Here is an 18,725-nt window from a genome sequence, read left to right as displayed (position 1 = left end):
CAGTGAAGACTGTCAGCCAGTGAAAAGACTAGCTTAGAGAGCAAAAGGTGTTTTATGCACGCTACATGAACAGCTGTGCCCTTGTCCTTCTCATCAACCAACCGGTTTCATTGACCTAGTTCTTTCTGTTTTGTTGCTCAGCCATTTCGAAGACTAGCACTGAATTGGAGCTTATTCTGACGTTTAACAAGGTTCTGGAAGTTGTTTAGCAAGTGCTTCATTGTTTATAAGCTTACTACCTCAAACCATGCAATTAGGTAGCAGCTCTGAACACCATCTTTGTTAGTCCGAAAATAAACAAAATGCATTTTTATGGTGATGACTTATCATCCTTGAAATAGTTCAGACATGCATGAATGAGTATTACGGTATGAATCTGATGAATCCATCCTTCCTTTATTTGTAGACAGATCTGTGTAATCTAAAGTTCAATACGTAAAGCCTGTTTATTGCTGACTTGCATTAATTGTTTTTGCTGACTGTAGAATAGGACTTGTTTGTTTAGCAGCATCTGTAGGTTGTTTATCTGTCCAAAATCAATGCAACAGATGCTGTGCAAACTTGCATGTCAGGAATTTGCATTGTGATTTGTATTGTGAATAACATTAACTGTATTATAATTATTTAATTTTATCTAACACCTAATGTAGCATGAAAACATTATAATTATAATAATAACATTATAATTGCCTGTTTAGGCCTTTGCCTGTAGTTCAACTTCACCCTGTTTACATCAGTTGCTTCTAAGTCTGAAGATTTCAGTTGTCTAAGCCTCTTTGGGGTGCTTTGGCCTTTTTGACCACGATGTACATGTGGTCTCTTGTGCCATATGTCCATATATATAAACTTGAGATCCTTAGGTGACTTGATTAGTGCTGCATTTCTCAGATCACACACATTTTAAGCTCTGCTCTCTACAGATACATGTGATTGCAGAAATAGATTGATTTGCTTTGAGCTTCAAAACCTCTATCCTAGTGGATTATTGCACAGGAAGAGCATTTTCTGTGTTTGATCAATGCCACTAAAAACTCAGAAGTAAAAGGTAGAGTGACATTGATCGCCCCATTTCCTGAGGTTTACTAAACACTTGTCGTACATAATTGACTTGTGTCTGTAATGTACCATATTAAAGTGCCCGTATTATGCCATTTCCAGTCTGCCTTTCATGCAGTGTGTAACGATCTGCAAAGTTGTAAAACTGAAAGTGCACAATAAAGATATTGTCACTTTGCATAATGAGCACCTATGTTCTACGCAACCTGTACGTTTCATAAATAATAGATGTTTATATTTTCTATAGAGCATTCAAAATACAGGACTATTGAAGGTGTAAAATTACCGACACTGCTGTACTCCATAGACCAATCACAACAGACTAAGCCATCTGACCAATCAGAGCAGAGCAGGCTCACGGAAAGGAGGGGTTTAGAGAGACTGAATCTTTGAGCTGCTTCAAATGAATAATTTGAGAATAGCTGGAAAATTAGGTTAAAATTCAATTAGTGGTCGACCGATATTCACATTTCTTAAATATGAATAAAAAATAATAATAATTATATCGGCTTCATATCAGCTGTCGCCCCCCCCCCCCCCCCCCCTGCTTTCCAAGGCATCAGCTGTCAAAAAAAACAGTATTGGTCGACCACTATATTAAATGCATATTTAGAGAAAATGAAAGCGTTTTTTCATGCATGTTATCCTATTGTAGGAGATTCCCAAAACAATATTAGGAACTGAAAAATGGCATAATAGGGGTACTTTAAGTTGCATCTAAATATATATTGTACCAGGTCAAAATTGCTTTATTACATTCAGAAATTCAGAAATCATATACAATTTTAGTTCCCCTCACTCCACAACAAATCCTTTAAATTTACTGAAAGTTTAGTGAAATACACTGCTTACGTTGTAGCACATTTCAGAGGATTGAAAGACAATTTATTTTTCATAAAATACATTATTGTGTTTTCAATCTGACTGCCTAATATCATTGCCTAAATCACCCTTTTAATTATTAAAGATACTACCTAAAATTGCTACCTTTACATGTATTTATTTATTTACTTTTAATTATTGCCAAAATGGCTGTGTATGATTTTGAAATCTATATTTGTGTATCTATATGTCTTGGACCTCTGGTCAACCTTCTTACTGAGATTATGGCAGCCTCTCAAAGGAAAACAGATTATGGAGATGGCCGGACCTCTGAGGATTATTATGCACTGTAAAGTCTCTATGCAAATTGGGACTGGGAAGCCAGATTTCCAGTTTTTGATTGATTCCCTTAATTTGAACAACTTTGTGTTCTTACCAGCTCCAGGCGTCCAGTCCATCAGCAAAGCATTTCAGTCAAGTTTTACTGACTTGAGTGCTTTCACGTCAACTCCAAGCATAATCCCCTGTGGTCTGGCCCTGGTGTGTGGTGGTAAAGAGAGGGCCACTGCCTCAAACGTTGTTGATTGCCTCCTCCACGCAGTACATCCTCTTTTCTCCTCCCCCTCCCTCTCTTACCCAGTGTTTAGGTTGCTTCAGGATAGCCGGAGCTCGCATGGTGGATACCGCTGTGGTCGTTGCTTTTTACAAGGGGTCCGGTACCTCTTTTGGGATGGGGATGTTGAACGATCGCGTTCTTTTGGACTAGAACGGGCTGCGGATAAACAGAGGGCGCAGCGTCTCTAATGCATTCGGCTAGTTAATCTGAATGTAACGTCTGTTGTGTCGGCGCAGTGCCATATTGAGAGGCTACTTTAAAATAAACGTGGGCATCACGCATTGAACTGAGAAAACACCCAATGACATGTTCGAGTAAGTAGCAAATGCGTTAGTTTTTTTATGCAATGCATGTATAATGTTGTTTCTACAAAAGCGTATGCTAATGTTGTTCAACCGTTCATTTTTATCATAAATCGTTGCATCACAGTGCAGTAGTAGGTTGTTAAGGTATTAACACGCATGCAACTGCGATTGGATCCCTAAACCGCACTGATGACATCGACATTATGTGTGTGTGGTCTATCCCGGTGTGCACAAATGCACGTTCAGCATTGAGGATCAGATTGGCTCGTGCTGTAGTTTTACATTTTGCAAGTTCTGCATGCAAATCTCATCTTCGTTACGCCTTTATTTAATTTAAATGACAAAAATCCATGCACTTTTCCCACATTTGCATTGGTTTACGCTGTGAAGATATCAGCAGCTGAAGCTCGCGGCATTAGTATTTTTTGGCTTCAGCATTAGATCGCCCGTTCATTCTGTTGACATTTGCTGTAGCGATCTCCGATTCGAATCTTTTGAATGAATCGATCGAACCGGTTCAAGTCGGACCGAACGATTCGTTCACCTGTTTAGTTTCTAGCGGTCCTCGAGTCAACAACTCCGTTTCATTGAGCTGAGAACACTTGTCCGATTCGTGATGTGTCGAGAATCGATGAGTGAGTTGATGGAGTAAAGCGACGAGGATTAAAATAATGTACCAACAATGCTTTATTAACAAATGTAATGTTCTGATGAAATTTAATCAATCTGATTTGTTATTTGATTGAATGACAATTTTATCAACAAGCGTAAGAAACAAAGTGGCTGTCAATAAACAACATTTGCGATGTTCTTCATGACGCAATAGAATAACTGAATCGTTTTTTTGAATCGGTTCATCAGAACGAAAGAACAAGTTCACTTAAATTGGGTTTTCCATCAGTAATTTGCTTTAAAATGAGTCTTGCTGTTAAAAAAATGTTACTCTTAAACCTTAGTATAGAATGCCAAAATGGCATGTATTCTGGCTGTTGTTAGGATATTTTTGGGATTGCATGCTGTTTTACTGCTCTTTCGCTTTTGTTAGGATCTGTGTGACTGGTTTTGCTGACATATAAAATAATTTATACCTGCTCATTACTTTTGGTTGCTTAGATTTCATATTTGAAGCCACTAGAGCAAAAAGTGAGAAATGTGTTTTGATGATCCTGCTGTGTTACCTTGGAGACTCTGATATCCCCCCCCCCACACGTTTCCATTCGTTACCAAAACAACGTGAGACTGGGATCCAAGCAGTTATGAACAGGCAGAGGCCAAAGTTGTTAAAGATAAAGTACAGTAATCAATAAGACCTTATACAAGATTTGATGAAGAGAAGTTAAATTAAACTGATTATTTATCTGTCAAGAGTTATCTTTTGCTATACATTTCTGTGACACAATATTCTATCTTGAACAATTTTTTCAATTTGTGATTTAGGTATTTCAAATGTAATCCTGACATTAGTTGATTTCCATTAATGTTGTAGCCTTTGATGGTTTGCAGTCTCTATTGTGTAGTAGCAAATGCTACTGGGTGATTTATTAAAGATGTGCAATATATTCTTTACAATTGAATGCTTATTTGACCACGATCATATTCCCTAAATGTTAAAATCATTTGTTTTGTGATCATTTCTTGTTTTGAGGCTTTCTTTTAAAGACGAAACCAGTTTTCATATAGGCCTGTTTTTGTATAATATCTGTAGGTTACCATTGCTGTTTATTAGTGCATATTGTTATATTGATGCATGTGAATGGAAATTATTGATTAATCATTATTTTTCCTGGTATTTATTGGTCATTTCCTGTAAAATATAACTTGATTATTTGATCTTAAACATTGTGAATCCACATGACGACATGGAAAAAACTATCTCTTTGAGTCATTTCATACAAAGTATTTAGATATATATTTATCTGTTTTTGCTGTATCATCCAACCATAGTAAGAACAACTGGTATTAAGGATTGATTTCACATGCCTTAAAGCCACTATTAGCACTTCCTTTGACTAAACAGGTCTCATATGTCTGGCATTTAAACGTCTCATCAGACTGATCAAATGTTGGTGAACAGATAAGGCTTTGTGTTTGTGTACAGAACTGTGTTGTCACCTTTTTGACTGAAACAGGAATGGAATGATACTATGGGAACTATTGTTATTCATATAAATATGTTCTGTATCATTGGGCTTCGACCTGAACTTAAACTATAGGACCCATCCAGAACGTTATTTCGGGTTTTTTTAGGTGTGCTAGCTGAAATTCTTCAGTATATCAGCTTGATTGTGGTTTCAAATATCTTGCTCCTTAACTTGCATACTGTATGTTGTAAACCAGAATCAGTTAGTTGTAATCAATACATGCTGTTTGGTAAATAGTGGATAAACCTGGTCCTTTCTGTCGTTTCCTTGTGCATGATCCAGTTGCCCTTTTAGGGCGGTTGGAACACGGTCCTGAAATACCAGATGATTGTCTGTCTGTGTCTCTTCTCTGACCTTACTTCTCCTCCGCCTGCAGTACAGCCAGTAATTCTCCACGCAGTACTCCCGGTAGCTCGCCCTACCTGCGCCGCCGTGTGCTGGGAGGCAGAGCCAGCGAAGGGGAGACAGGCGGGGACAGAAGCGCTGGGGGTTCAGAGAGCCCCCTGCTTCCTACTCCCTCCTCATCCACCTCCTCCTACCCGCTCTCGGCCCGACACTTCACCCGCAATGCCAAGGTAAGCCGTGTTCTCAGGCTGGTGAGATTGGTTGATGGTCGTCACACATCCAGATGTCTGGACATCATCTCGATGTCTGATATGACGAGCGCTTGCTCTTCCACCCACATACTGAGCACTGTATTGCTGTATTCTGAAGGAATAAGGCAGGAGGAATGCTAGTGTTGCAAACATTTCTTAAGAAATTTTTCTGAAAGATAACATGGTGCAATATTGGGAAATAGTATTATAATTAAAGAAACATTTCTATTTACGGTAAATATATATTTACATTTATTATTTATTCCTGTGATGGGGAAAGCTGAATATTAAGAAATATTAAGCAGCACGACTGTTTCCAGCATTGGTTATAATGGAAATGTTTCTTTAGAAGCAATATTAGAATGATTTTTGAAGGATCATGTGACATTAAAGACAGGAGTTTTTGTTTTGCTAAAATTTCAGCTTTATAATGTGTTTCAATAGAAATGTTATTTTATAAATGATTAACTAGTTTTTTTTAATGAATTGTAATAATATTTAACAATATAATAATTATGTTCTCTATTTTAAACCATTAAATGCAGCCTTGGTGAGCATAAGATACTTTTCTCAGAAAGACAGAAAAACTCAACATCTGAGTTTTGACCAGTAGTGTACGTCAGGCATTGATTGGGCATGAAATCTGCAGTACATATACTGCAAGTTTGTAGTCAAAGTCCTGAAATCAGGCAGCATTTGCTGGTTAAAACATCTATTAGTTATTTAATTAATGGAATAAAATGCACTGATGAATTATGCTTAATAAGGCCAAGAATGTGTGTTAAGAAAGTAAGTAGTTGACATGTTTATGTAGTACATTCATTGTGTGTTCTCTTCTTCGTTTCAGAAAATGCAGAGCTGGTATAATGTAAGTATCCTGGGGTCTTGGGAAGTTCACACCTCAGTGTTTTAGCTTTTGACTACAGTGCAGTTTTGTTCCACTCACATCTCTCTCTGATGTACAGGTTCTCAGCCCAACATACAAACAGAGGAATGAAGACTTTCGTAAACTCTTTAAAAAGCTTCCTGATACAGAGCGTCTCATAGTGGGTGAGCGTCACTACTTCATGAGTAAAGCCAATGAATAATGAGTGATCTTATTTTAAGTTCAGCACCATGTGATGATCACATGGCTTCTGGTTGTGTTTATTATATGTTGTTTTTTATCTAGACTACTCATGTGCACTGCAGAGAGACATTCTGCTCCAGGGACGCCTCTACCTGTCGGAGAACTGGCTCTGCTTCTATAGTAATATCTTTCGATGGGAGACTACGGTAATTACTGAAAACATTGAGTTTTGCTGCAACAACTCATCAATAATGATCAGTATTGACAATAATCAACAATGAATTTTCTAATCTGTTAGTAGGTGTATTAGTATACTGTAGGTGCATGTAATTGAATAATTTTTAAATAATTGCGTTAATAATAATTAAATAAGTGTAGCATACATTACATGCTATTTTTTAAAAGGTTTGTGAGCTGTAAAGTTTTTGTTTTTGAAAGTCTCTTAAGCTCACGAAGGCATTTATTTGTTCTAAAAATACAGTAAAAACAGGAATATAGTGAAATATGATTACAGTTTGATGTTATTACTTCTATTTTAAAATATAATTTATTTCTGTGAATTTTCAGCAGCCATTACTCAAAAAGCATTCTAATATGCCGATTGGCTGTATAAGAAATGTTTTTAATTATCATCAATTTTGAAAACATTACTTTTATTTAAAAAAAATTCAGGATTCTTTGATTAAAAGATTTAAAAAAAAAAATTTTGAAATAGAAATTGGAACAAATGATTTATAATATGTCTCTTTTGATCAGTTTAATACACCCATTGCTGAATAAAAGTATTAATTTATTATTGACCAAAAACATTGTTATGATAGATCTTAGATATTAATTTGTTTCCTTGTGCAACATTTGGTTTAGCCCATTATTTATAAATCTCTATATATCACCAGATAACCATACTGCTGAAAGATGTGACCAGTCTGACCAAGGAGAAGACGGCCAAGCTCATCCCCAACGCCATCCAAATTAGCACTGAACACGAGAAGGTACCGCACTGCAGACATCGGATATGCTTGCTAAAATTACCATTAATGGATTTCTTTTGTTAGCTGCATTTTGAACCTCCTAAGACAATAAATACTCTGCCTTGGATTAAAATCCGGTCTTGCATTCGTCAGCACTTCTTTACATCATTTGGGGCGAGGGATCGCAGCTTCATGATGATCTTCAGACTATGGCAGAATGCACTGATGGATAAGGTGAGAATCGCACTATTGACAGTGCACTTTATATCTTTATAAAAGACACAACCATCTGAAGTCTCCTGTCAGAATCAGTATTGTGTATTTGTTGGTGTGTAGACAAATTCATCTGGCAGGCGAACAAGATTGCTTGGCGATTGTCCATGATAATTAGCACTTGGCAAGATGCAGGTGGTGACTACAGATGCATTGCAATGCACAGATACACCATCTTCTGTAAGCCTGTCTGTTAGAACTGAACTCTAATATAAAGCTGCTACGTTTGCTACATTTTTTTCTTGTGGTTTTAATAAAAAATATAGTTTCATTTTGCATTGCAGTGACCTTGGTTAAAACGCTAAATAGAGTCAGTGGGAATATTGTCCATCTGCAATAAAAATAAAAATACAAATAACTAATAAAAAAATCTTGTCGTTTTTATAGAAAAAAAACTGGCAGGTGTGGTTGCCAGAATAATTATCTAAAAATACAGCAAAAATCGAAACACATTTTACAGTTAAACATTGTAATTTTTTATTTATTTAATGTTTTTTCACCATATATACATTAGAATAAGAGACTTACTGTTAGCCATTTTTTTACTGTAGAATTGTTAGTGTTTTACAGTTAAAATTAAAACTTTTTTTTTTTTTACATTGTACTATTTCAATAAATTTTCTGTTATGCTTTTTTTTACCTTATTACACTAATAACTAATAGCCTTAACAAACTGATTGATGTCATAAAATGCTACTTTAAAGTTTTTAATACTGTGTCATTACCTCTGCTGCCTCACAAAGGTGGGGTTAAAGCAGGCTTTAGTCTGGAAGTGCCCCGCACTGAGGTTTCTGTTTCTTTTGTTTCTCCTTCACAGACTCTGTCTCCAAAAGAGCTTTGGCACATCGTTCACCAGTGTTACGGCACTGAGCTGGGGCTCACTAGTGAAGATGATGACTATGTCTCCCCTACTGCTGAACATATGAACGGCCTGCTGTGAGTCCACACTGAGAGGAATCTGTTTATGAGATTTAAAAAAAAAGTACCTTAGAACACAAGGACAGACAGAAAGTTACTGTGCACCTGTATCTATTTTTACAGAAGGTGTATATACATTGTACCCTGTACTCTCCATCTATCTATATTCATTTTAGTTTTAGTTCAAGAAGGCTATATTATAAGCATTACATTTCAAGTATTTCAACTTACTTATAAGTTTTATTTAAATTTACCTTAGAACACCAGGACAGACAGAGGGTGTTGTTTTTTTTATTTTTAGCTTTTGGTTAAAAATGTCCACATTATTTACATTACTAGAATTTAAGTATTTATAAAATTTACCAAAAGGACAGACAGATCTATATTTTATTCAGTTTGTGTTAGTACACAAGGAAACAACAAATGTTGCGAAAGCTGAATGTGTACCTCTATCTGTCTATTTTATTTAAATTTTTAGATCAAAAAGGCCATAATATATAATTTTAATATTTTTATTTATTTATAAAGGCTTATATAAGTTTCTTTGCTTACTGCATTAGACTATGACAACCCTGACAAACATCTATCTGTTTGTGTCTTGTAGGCCAGGCGATGAGCCGGTCTCCGTCACTGACCTGCTGGATCTGGGTTCAGTGCCTGTGGCTCCGGTAGCCTCCTCTCCACCCTCATCTGCCTCCGTTCTTCCCTGCGCTTTAGGATCTTCACCTCCATGCTTCTCTTCCACTTCCTGCCTGCCTGTGGAGGTGCCATCTACCCGGGCCAGCATCGAACCTGAGCCCAGTCCACCCAGCTCCCAAAGCTCATTGCCACCCTCTACAAACACTGGAGCTGCCCCGTCCTCAACCGTAAGCAGCAACTAACTGTGAAATAAGTCATTATGCTCAAAGAACATTACAATGGAAGATTTCAAAAAGGGTGCAAAACCCATGATAAACTGGGACTCATTGGGTTATTGTCTGATATAAAATATTTTAGAAATATGCTGCATGTGTACTCTGCATGAGTTATACTTGCTTGCAAGTCATATAGATGATTGCACTGAAAATTATTAAGTCAGTTCATCAATCTGATTACTAATGATTAATATCTTAATGATTTATTAGTGAATGTCTTTATATAATAATCATGATTTAGTAAATAATCATAATCAAATTAAAACATTATCAGAGCATATATTTCCACTTCTGGTCATGTATTTTAGGCTTTTACAAGTTTTAAATGGCATTATGTACTTTTTATTGTGATGTATCATTTGTAAGTCTATGACTTTAAGGTGTTTTTTTTTATGTACTACTATAGTATTTATTGATATTTTATAATAGCATTTTATTTGTTTTAATATGTGAATAGCTTTTAATTTACTTTATATTTTAATTTTCATGCTAGTTTAAGTTCTAGTAATAATTTTATGCGATTTAGTTTATTAGTTAATAGTTTTCAAATATTTATATTTAGCTTGAATTTTTCAGCTTTAGTAATTTTAGTAATTCAACTTGAAACAATTTTCAAAAAAGTCATGCTATAGCAACATTTCAAAGGTATTATTATTCATTTATATACATTTTTCAGCTATATTTCAATTAATGAAAACAATTTAGACACTTGGATGATAACACTGGTTTAAGAGTGTTTATTCTTTTTATAGATTATGGAAGAAGACGGGGACAGCCAGTCAGAATCGGTCAATCAGTCACTTCAGTCTCTTCCCACTGTCCCACACAGCCTGGGAAACCTCTCGTCACTGGATATCACCAATGATGAAGAGCTCCCAACTGACCCCAGCAACTCCTCTGACACTCAGGAAGAGAGTAAGGGCTTGTATATCCTCCTTGTTTCTCACAGCAAACTGCAACCTTACTTTCTCAGATTAAAACTGAAAGATTTGAAACCTTTAGAGAAGGTAAATATGTGTCAAATAGCTATATCCTTGATAAGGAGTTATGTTTAATCTCCACAGGTGAGGTGGAGTCCTTCTGTACGGATCTCAGAGGCCGGCTGCATATCAACACAGTGGTTCGCATGAGCGTGGACAAGCTCCACGACCTTCTGTTCTCAGACACTCACTTCATACAGCACCTCTTCTCACAGCGTCACTTCACTGGTCAGTTTAGCTACTCCTACATTGTTGAATTTTACATTTTCTTCTGGTTCCCTTCAGCATACTTAAAATACTGCCCCTAGTGGACCGGAGTCCTGTGTTGCTGACTGCTCTATGCATGGCTGGTTTCTGCTGTGTTGTTATTTCCTTTAGCTTTCAGATCTAACGTGTCCTCTTTCCCCTCCCTTTTGCTCTCACATGCTGTGTGTCCTATAGGCGGCCTTTGGGCAGATAATGAGAACTTGACTATTTGGTTTCGCTGTGTTCTTTAGCATTAAATGCCATAGCCTCATTCTTTTTTTCCTTGGTAACTTTATCTGCTTTGTACAGCAAATAATGTTGAAGATATTCATGGTAGATAAAGCAATGGTAGCCTGGATGGCACAGTTTGAGAAGTGTTTTTTTTCTAGTGCTGAGCTCTTTGTCTTTGTTTTTTTGCATGGATAATTGCCCCCTTCCCCGTGCCCCTGCAAGTGCTCTGACTGTAATCATCCCCATCCTCCTCTAACTGTTCTTTTCCTCTTTCTGCTCTCTCTCTCTCTCGTGCGACTGGTTCAGATCTCTCTGTGCACGAGTGGCAGCAGGACAGCAGCAGTGGGAACAGCAGTAGAGTTTTGAGTTACACCATCGCCATCAACAACCCACTGGGCCCAAAAACTGCTCCTGTGGTGGAAACACAGGTGGGTCCACACCAATCTTTTGCTTTCTTTTTATCTGAGCTGTTCCTCAATCACCTTCATTCTTAGTGATAGTTCACAGAAAAATTAGAATTTTGTCATAGTTTACTCACCATCATGTTGTTCTAAACCTGTCCATTTTTTATTTAACTAAATAATAATACATAAACAGTTTTTGTGTCTCACTGTAGTAAGTTAGTTATATAGGTTTGGAATGATGTGCTGTGAGTAAATGGTGACAATTTTCATTTTTAGGTGAGCTGTCCTCTCTGATAACACATAATAAATGCATCACATTTAAAAAAAACTATTTGTAAGTAAAATGTTATCCCTGATCCTTTATATATATTATGTATATGTATAATTGCAGTTTAAAATTACATTTTTAAAGAGATCCAGGTTTGCTGTGTTTGTTTGTAGAACTTCACAATGTGTTCAAAAATTAATTATATATCAGTATGACTAGATATAGTAATTATATAATTAATTAATTATTATTAATTAATAAAACAAAATAAGAAATATTACTACTTTTTTAATACAATTGTATAATTTCTTTTAAGTGACATGTTTTCTGTTCATGTTAGGAGAGCTGCACAGTTCATCCAAAAGTTTTATTGTATATCAATTCGACTATAAAATTTTGTTGATTTATTATTATTATTATTATTATTATTATTATTATTATTATTATTATTATTATTATTATATTTAATAACTTATTATTATTATTGATAAGTAAACAAAACAAGAAATTACTATTGTCATACTATTTCATTAAAAGATATATATATTTAAGAAAAATGTTATTATAATAATAATTATTATTGTTTAAAGTAACAGTACAGCTGGAGAATGGCTGATTTAATTTCTTGTTTTTCATACATTAAACCACAATTTTTTTTAATATACTGAAAAACAGCAGAGAGCCCTAAAATCTTCTCGTTTTTCTTGTTTTTAAATTAAATCGCAGCCTTTGTCATTTGATAATCACAATAAGCCATATTGTGCTTTCGTTTTTTTTTTTTTTTTTAACATTCAGCACTAGTTAATATTAGTTAATTCTAACCAATTTACACGGTTTACGTATAACTAGACGTTCCTCCACCTAGAACAGCAGTTCCACCACTAAAATGACAGTTTATCCACCTTTACAGCTCAAATAACATATTCCCAAATGCTAGAAACTTCCTTAGTAAGTGCATTAATGTAAACAATTTGTTCTTATAAATTATAAATGAATGTTAGAATGTAGCACATGCTGTCAACAAAGCTTGTAGTGAACCCAGAACTGTGTGTTTTTATCATGCTGTCCAGACTCTCCACAAGAGCAGCACCCGGGGGGAGTGTTACGTGGTGGACTCGGAGGTCATAACCTCAGGCATTCCCTACCAGGACTACTTCTACACATTACACAGATACTGCCTCACCTCTGTCAACAAGCACAAGAGCCGCCTCAGGTACAACTTCCTGCCCATTGTTATTCACGTATTGTTGTGCTTCAAAGGCAAACACAGCTGAGGGAGCCATTGTGTGTGTGTCTGCAGGGTCTCGTCTGATATCTGCTACAGGAAGCAGCCGTGGAGTCTTGTGAAAGCTCTGATAGAGAAGAACACTTGGAGCGGCATTGAAGAGTATTACAGACACATGGGTGAGTAGGTTTTCGTCTCAGTGCAAACCTTGACTGTGACATTGGTGCTAAAAACGATCCCGTGTTCCTGGTCAGAGATGGAGGTGTGTAAGCTGGAAACGCTGTTGCAGTCAGATGTTTCTGTTGTGAGCCCTGGGGACATGCCATCTGCGGACTCCGCCAAGACTCCCCCCGGCCTGCGCAGACGCAAACGCAACTGTCCCAGACGAGCAGGAGAGCGGGAGAGAGAACGGGACGGAGCGGGAGGAGGAGGCGGGGAGCGGGGCGACCGAGGAATTGGAGATGAGCGTGAAAGGGGGGAAGCTGGTGAGTCAGTCGATGCAGGGGAGCACCAGAACTGAATTTCATCATGTCTGATTTAAACTACCATGTGGAATGTGTTGACATCTAGTGGTGGAATGCGGAATTGCTTTGACTGGACTAATCAGGGATGTGATTTTTCCATATTTATGCAGATTTCAGTCATTTCTGACTGAAGTATGACCCATGTGAATAACATGAATTACATAAAAAAGCAAGAAATTAAGACAGCCATTAGCTTAAGCAGTTCAATTACTGTTGCTTTGTAAAATAAATTATATTATTATTAAATGCTCATTTTTATTTTACAGTACAGTACACAATAATAATATATATTTGATTTGTAAAAATAATATCATTAAATAATTTAATAGTAATAGTATGTCTCTATTGATATTTTATAATTAATAATTATATAATTTAGGAAAGTAAAAGTAATTTTGAGTAATAATTTAGGTTTTCCTTTTAAATTATTAATTTTAAATAATAAATGTTTTGCTTTGAGTTTTACTATTGTAATTGTACTGTTGTCCTGTAAACTAAAAAATACCATTTATTATTATTGATATTATTAAATCATTTTGATAAAATAAAGAAATAAAACAAATTTAACATTACACTATTCATATTGCAATAGTAACATGTTTTTTAAGTGTTCAGTAATAATATAATTTTATGTAATATATAATTCAGGTTTTCTTTATTTTTTTGTCCTTATCTGATCACACGCCTGCTAATGAGTCATTTTTCTGTTTTTTTTTTTCAGGTGCTCAGTATGTGAAATTAGGGATGAGGTGGCGCGGATCCGGCAACAACAACAATAGCATCTCCACCATCCTGCTCATTGTGAGCTTCATGTGAGTGTTTTCATCTTTGTCAGTCTGTAAATAATACTCTTTGTGCATTTGTAATGTCAGCATTAACACAAACAAGATGAACTAAGCTGATTGAGACTGTCAGATCGTCATCAAAAGAGTGGTGGCTTCTTTTTCTGCACGTTACACTCGGCTCCAATTTCTGAAAAGCAGAGCATACCGTAATGAGTGCCTCATTGGACAACACTTTTGATAATGTTTATTTAAAAGGTCAATGTGAATTAATCTTTTACTGGTCCTCATAACAAACATAAATGTAAGTTAACTATCCCTTTTAACATACTTCCTATTTTCTGTGCAATACTTAAGACCCCGTTTAAAATAACACCAACATGTAAGGAGTGTCTCTTCTGTTTCTCCCTTCTTTCGTGTACTAATATGTCTCCTTGCTGATCCTCTCTCTCTCTCTCATCTTAATTTCCTCGCTTCCTCCTGCATGTAGGATCTGTGTCAGGTAGAGCTTCTGTCTGTGCTTCAAGAAAAACGCGCACACACTTGTTCACCATTGATATTGCACCATCAAGTATAGAAGGCTATATTGAAATCTCTGTTCTTCCTCCAGTCTGGTCGTTCTGGTGGCTCTGAACATGATGCTCTTCTACAAACTCTGGGCGCTTGAGCGGGCCGCGCACACACTGGAGACTTGGCACTCGTACTCTTTAACTGACAGGTACATGGTCAAAATGAGTGGCTGTACACACACGATTCTGATTCTGATTCTGATTCCTGATTCTGGACTGTTTCTCTGTGCAGTCCTCTGCCGCAGACAGCAGGAGAATGGGCGCAGGTCCTGCAGCTCCAGAGGCAGTTCCACCAGGCCCAGATGAACAAATGGCAGCAGATCCTACAATCTTCTGTTACACTTCTGGATCAGGTGTGTTCCTGAGCTCAACTTAAGATGTTTCCATCAAGCAGTCGAAAATCTGCATTTGCTGAAAACAAGATAGAAGTAATAACTTCTTAGTCTGTCACTAAGTTTGTCAATATTTAGTTATTTTGTGAAATTGTGTCCATTTTAATTTGGAAGTGCACGCTTTTTCTATAATTCTGTATTGAATCAGAACAATGCGACTAGAAAACATGAGCAGAATAGATCAGATGACCAGCAACACTTGATGTTTCTCAGTATTAGGTACTCTTTTACACATTAAAGTCAACACAAAATAAATTTTGTGGTGCATTTACTAAGGGATTATGTCGGTCATTTTTGGTCATGCTTTACATTTATCCCCCTTTTTAACAAATATGTAAATAAGTGACTATGATATATTTATTTAAGTTGAATTTGTATTGTTTTAAACAACGGAAAGTGTCGAAATGATTAGAAACATCAAACTAGCAGAGTTTTTCAATCAGATATACAAATATTAGCCTGGAAAATGCTGTGATTGACCAATCAGAATAAAGCATTCCAGAGTAACATGTGAAAGTTTTAGTGTATTTCCTAATGAAACCCAATATTAAGCAGTGATTGATTTGAGCTAATATTGCATGAAGTAAAAGACATTTCGGAGGGTTAAAAAAAAGGATTCTTTTGTTTTTGGAACAGTAAATTGTGTCACAATGAAAACAATTGAGGATTCTTTGACAGAAATCTCTTCTGCCCAACAAAGTTAAATTTTCTTTCATTATTATTCATAATTGTAACCTAGTAAATGAATATACTTTAAAAAAATTAATGACAGATACATCATTTTGTTTTGAAATTTTATATATAAACACTTAAATACTTTATTTTTTAATTTCAAGAAGAATGCAGATATATTTGATTTACTTAATGAACTCTAAAAATCCAATTTCTGGTAAGACATTATAATATGCTTTATTTTATTTCAGAATTTCATGTAATTTAATCGTCTTCTACTACTTTGATTATTGTTTTTATGCTTGTAACAGAGAGAAAGATATTCCATTTTGATTGGATTTTCTAAAAACAATCTCAAGGTCCTGCTGAAAAAGCATAAACAACACTGAGCTGATTTGCTGGACTTCTAAACTTTTTTAAGATGGTTTTCTAGTCTGGCTAAGCTGGATTTCAGCGGAAGGCCAGTTTTTCTGCAAAAAAAAAAAACAAAAAACAAAGGAAAAAGGCTAGTTTGATTTGGTGTTGTTGTGTCCTCTCTCTTGAAGATGAAACAGTCTCTGGAGAAGCTCCACAGAGGAATGATCCCACCTGAGGTGCAGGAGGAGTCTGAATCAGAACCAGAAACTCTGATGGATCAGTGAGAGCGTACGGTAACCCCTTCACCCTACCGTGACATTACATAGCCGTCCACGAGGGGCCAAATCACAGAAGGGACACGGTGTTCAACTCAGTGACATTAATGTTGGGATTGATGTGAGTATCTTCTAGCTCACCCTTGTGTCTCAGCAGCAGCTACAGGACTTTATACTAGCTGTAGAAAACACATCCAACTCTTTTATCAATCATAAAACCGTGAACTCTGGGTCTGAAGCAATAATAACACATGTACGGGAGCGTCTGTGACTTACAGCTGTGCTGCATCTTGAGCCGTTTGGTCCGTACTGAATTTCATCATGGACCTTTCAATAAAGAGGAAAGATCCGCTAAAGATTTTAAAGAGGGAACCTCCGACTGTCATTTCACGAATGTTATTTTTATGTCATCATGGGAGAGAAATGTACGGTTTTTTCTTAAGTTTCTGTACTGATTTCAGAACTGTTACTGAAACTCGTTTAAAGTGTGTCAGACCATTTCAGTATTTATTTAATAGACTTGAATTAAAGTTTAACGTCATTGTGTTTCTGCTCAAACAAGGACCAGTGTAGAAATGGGTGGAACGAGTGATATGAATATGAATTCCCATTTTAGCAATAATCATGTGGAAAAATTGTAATGGACAATTAAAATCTATAAGAAAGAATGTAAAGAGTCAAACTTTTACTTAGGGTAGAGTACCAGAGTGAAGAATGTTTTACAAATTTTAACCATTTCTTCTTTCTCCCTAATGTTTTAGTTGTTATTTTTGTTTTAAATCCCTGTGTATTTATGACTTGGGAGTGAAAGGAGCTGGTTTGTGTAGTTGAGGTGTCGAGAAACTTGTCGAGTTTCACTGGAATCAAACTTGAACTGTTCAGGGTCACTATTAGCTTGAGCAGCTGATGTGCACACAGATCTTCTCAGAACCTCAGTCGTTCCTCAGGCTGGATGTTTGGGACCAACCAGAACTCAAGGTCAGGAGGCCTTTTATTTCTTTTTCTTTCTTTTTTTTTGCAGTGTGGTATTTTTATGACAATTAAGCACCCCTCATCATTTTTTTTTTATTTTTATTCAATAATTTTTGGTCTATGGCTTTGGTCTATTGTCCTGTGCAGACAATTCTTTTACATTAAAATAAGCAATGCAAAACCATAAACAAATTCTATCAAATACTGTATAAATAATTTATTAATTATCCTCAGTAATGGGAATTGAAATAAAACCAATGTCACAATTCAAAAAAAAAAAAAAAAAAAAAAAGGATTGATTTAAATGTGAAGTACGATGTGCATGTTCTAGGTGAGATTCACCTAGATGCTATGAGTTGGATTTTTTTTTGTCCTTTTGTTTCTTTATTTTCATTTGGACTGTCTGTTACTGATTTTTTTATCCTTTTATTTCTTTAGTTTCATTTGGACTGTCTGTTACTGATGTCCCCTGTCCAGCCATTTCATTTCTGTCTCTGTATTTGTGATCTCTCGCTCCTCTGAGTGTGTTATCAGAGTGTGTCTGTCTGTCTGTCTGTCTGCGGGCGCTGCTGTGCAAAGCCCTTGCTCTGAGTGATGAAAGTGTGTGCTATTTATTCGGGTCAGGAAGGGAGAGAGTGAAGGTGGCATGTATTGTATAGACACAATTGTAAAGATGACTTGCGACGGTCACAAATGTATAATAAAAAAAGCCAAAACTGTAAGATTGTGTTTTTATTACTGATTGGATAATTCTGTTTTTCCTGAGCAGTTGGGAAGTTGGTATGATTGTGATTTTGTATGCTCATTTATTATCTGTTGTTGGTGTTAATTTTTTTTTATGTTGAAAACTACTAGTTTTTGCTACTTAATATTTTTGTGGAAACCATGATCGTTTTTTAAAGAATTCTTTGAACAATATTTGTGATGTCCTCTGGATCAGTAGACTTATTTTTATCGCATGTAAAGCTGAGTCATTAGAGAGGTATGTACGAGTCATGTTCAGTGTTCCAGATTCATGCTTGAACCAATGAATGCATCATTAATTTGTTAACCTTGAACAAAACATTTCCTTTTGCTGTAATGTGTGACTGTGTGTTTCCGATGGTTTAGAATAGTGGTTCTGTCAGTCGTACACAAGCGTCAAAAC

General features: G+C 36.0%; 1 protein-coding gene across 6 annotated transcripts in view; it reads left to right on the top strand.

Moving 5' to 3' along the window:
• Positions 1-18,300, top strand: part of LOC127975468 (protein Aster-A) — a 28,907-nt gene extending 10,607 nt beyond the window's left edge. For 4 of the 6 annotated variants that reach the window (XM_052579581.1, XM_052579580.1, XM_052579584.1 and 1 more), the window contains 18 exons: positions 5,317-5,515; positions 6,384-6,404; positions 6,502-6,586; positions 6,708-6,811; positions 7,502-7,597; positions 7,730-7,810; positions 8,667-8,785; positions 9,372-9,633; positions 10,434-10,596; positions 10,746-10,889; positions 11,445-11,566; positions 12,881-13,023; positions 13,111-13,214; positions 13,290-13,520; positions 14,281-14,371; positions 14,952-15,059; positions 15,143-15,263; positions 16,520-18,300. In XM_052579581.1, the coding sequence (XP_052435541.1) occupies positions 5,317-5,515; positions 6,384-6,404; positions 6,502-6,586; positions 6,708-6,811; positions 7,502-7,597; positions 7,730-7,810; positions 8,667-8,785; positions 9,372-9,633; positions 10,434-10,596; positions 10,746-10,889; positions 11,445-11,566; positions 12,881-13,023; positions 13,111-13,214; positions 13,290-13,520; positions 14,281-14,371; positions 14,952-15,059; positions 15,143-15,263; positions 16,520-16,615 (2,290 nt within the window). In that variant the 3' untranslated portion in view covers positions 16,616-18,300. Of the gene's footprint in view, positions 1-1,676; positions 2,228-2,567; positions 2,809-5,316; positions 5,516-6,383; positions 6,405-6,501; positions 6,587-6,707; positions 6,812-7,501; positions 7,598-7,729; positions 7,811-8,666; positions 8,786-9,371; positions 9,634-10,433; positions 10,597-10,745; positions 10,890-11,444; positions 11,567-12,880; positions 13,024-13,110; positions 13,215-13,289; positions 13,521-14,280; positions 14,372-14,951; positions 15,060-15,142; positions 15,264-16,519 lie in introns of those variants that run through there. The other 2 variants (XM_052579583.1, XM_052579585.1) reach the window with 2 other exon arrangements.
• Positions 18,301-18,725: the final 425 nt, after the last annotated feature.

Source organism: Carassius gibelio, chromosome B16 (genome assembly GCF_023724105.1).
Source record: "Carassius gibelio isolate Cgi1373 ecotype wild population from Czech Republic chromosome B16, carGib1.2-hapl.c, whole genome shotgun sequence".
NCBI classification, from domain to species: domain Eukaryota; kingdom Metazoa; phylum Chordata; class Actinopteri; order Cypriniformes; family Cyprinidae; genus Carassius; species Carassius gibelio.
Note: the sequence above shows the minus strand (reverse complement) of the source record. Positions and strands in the feature narration are given on the sequence as shown.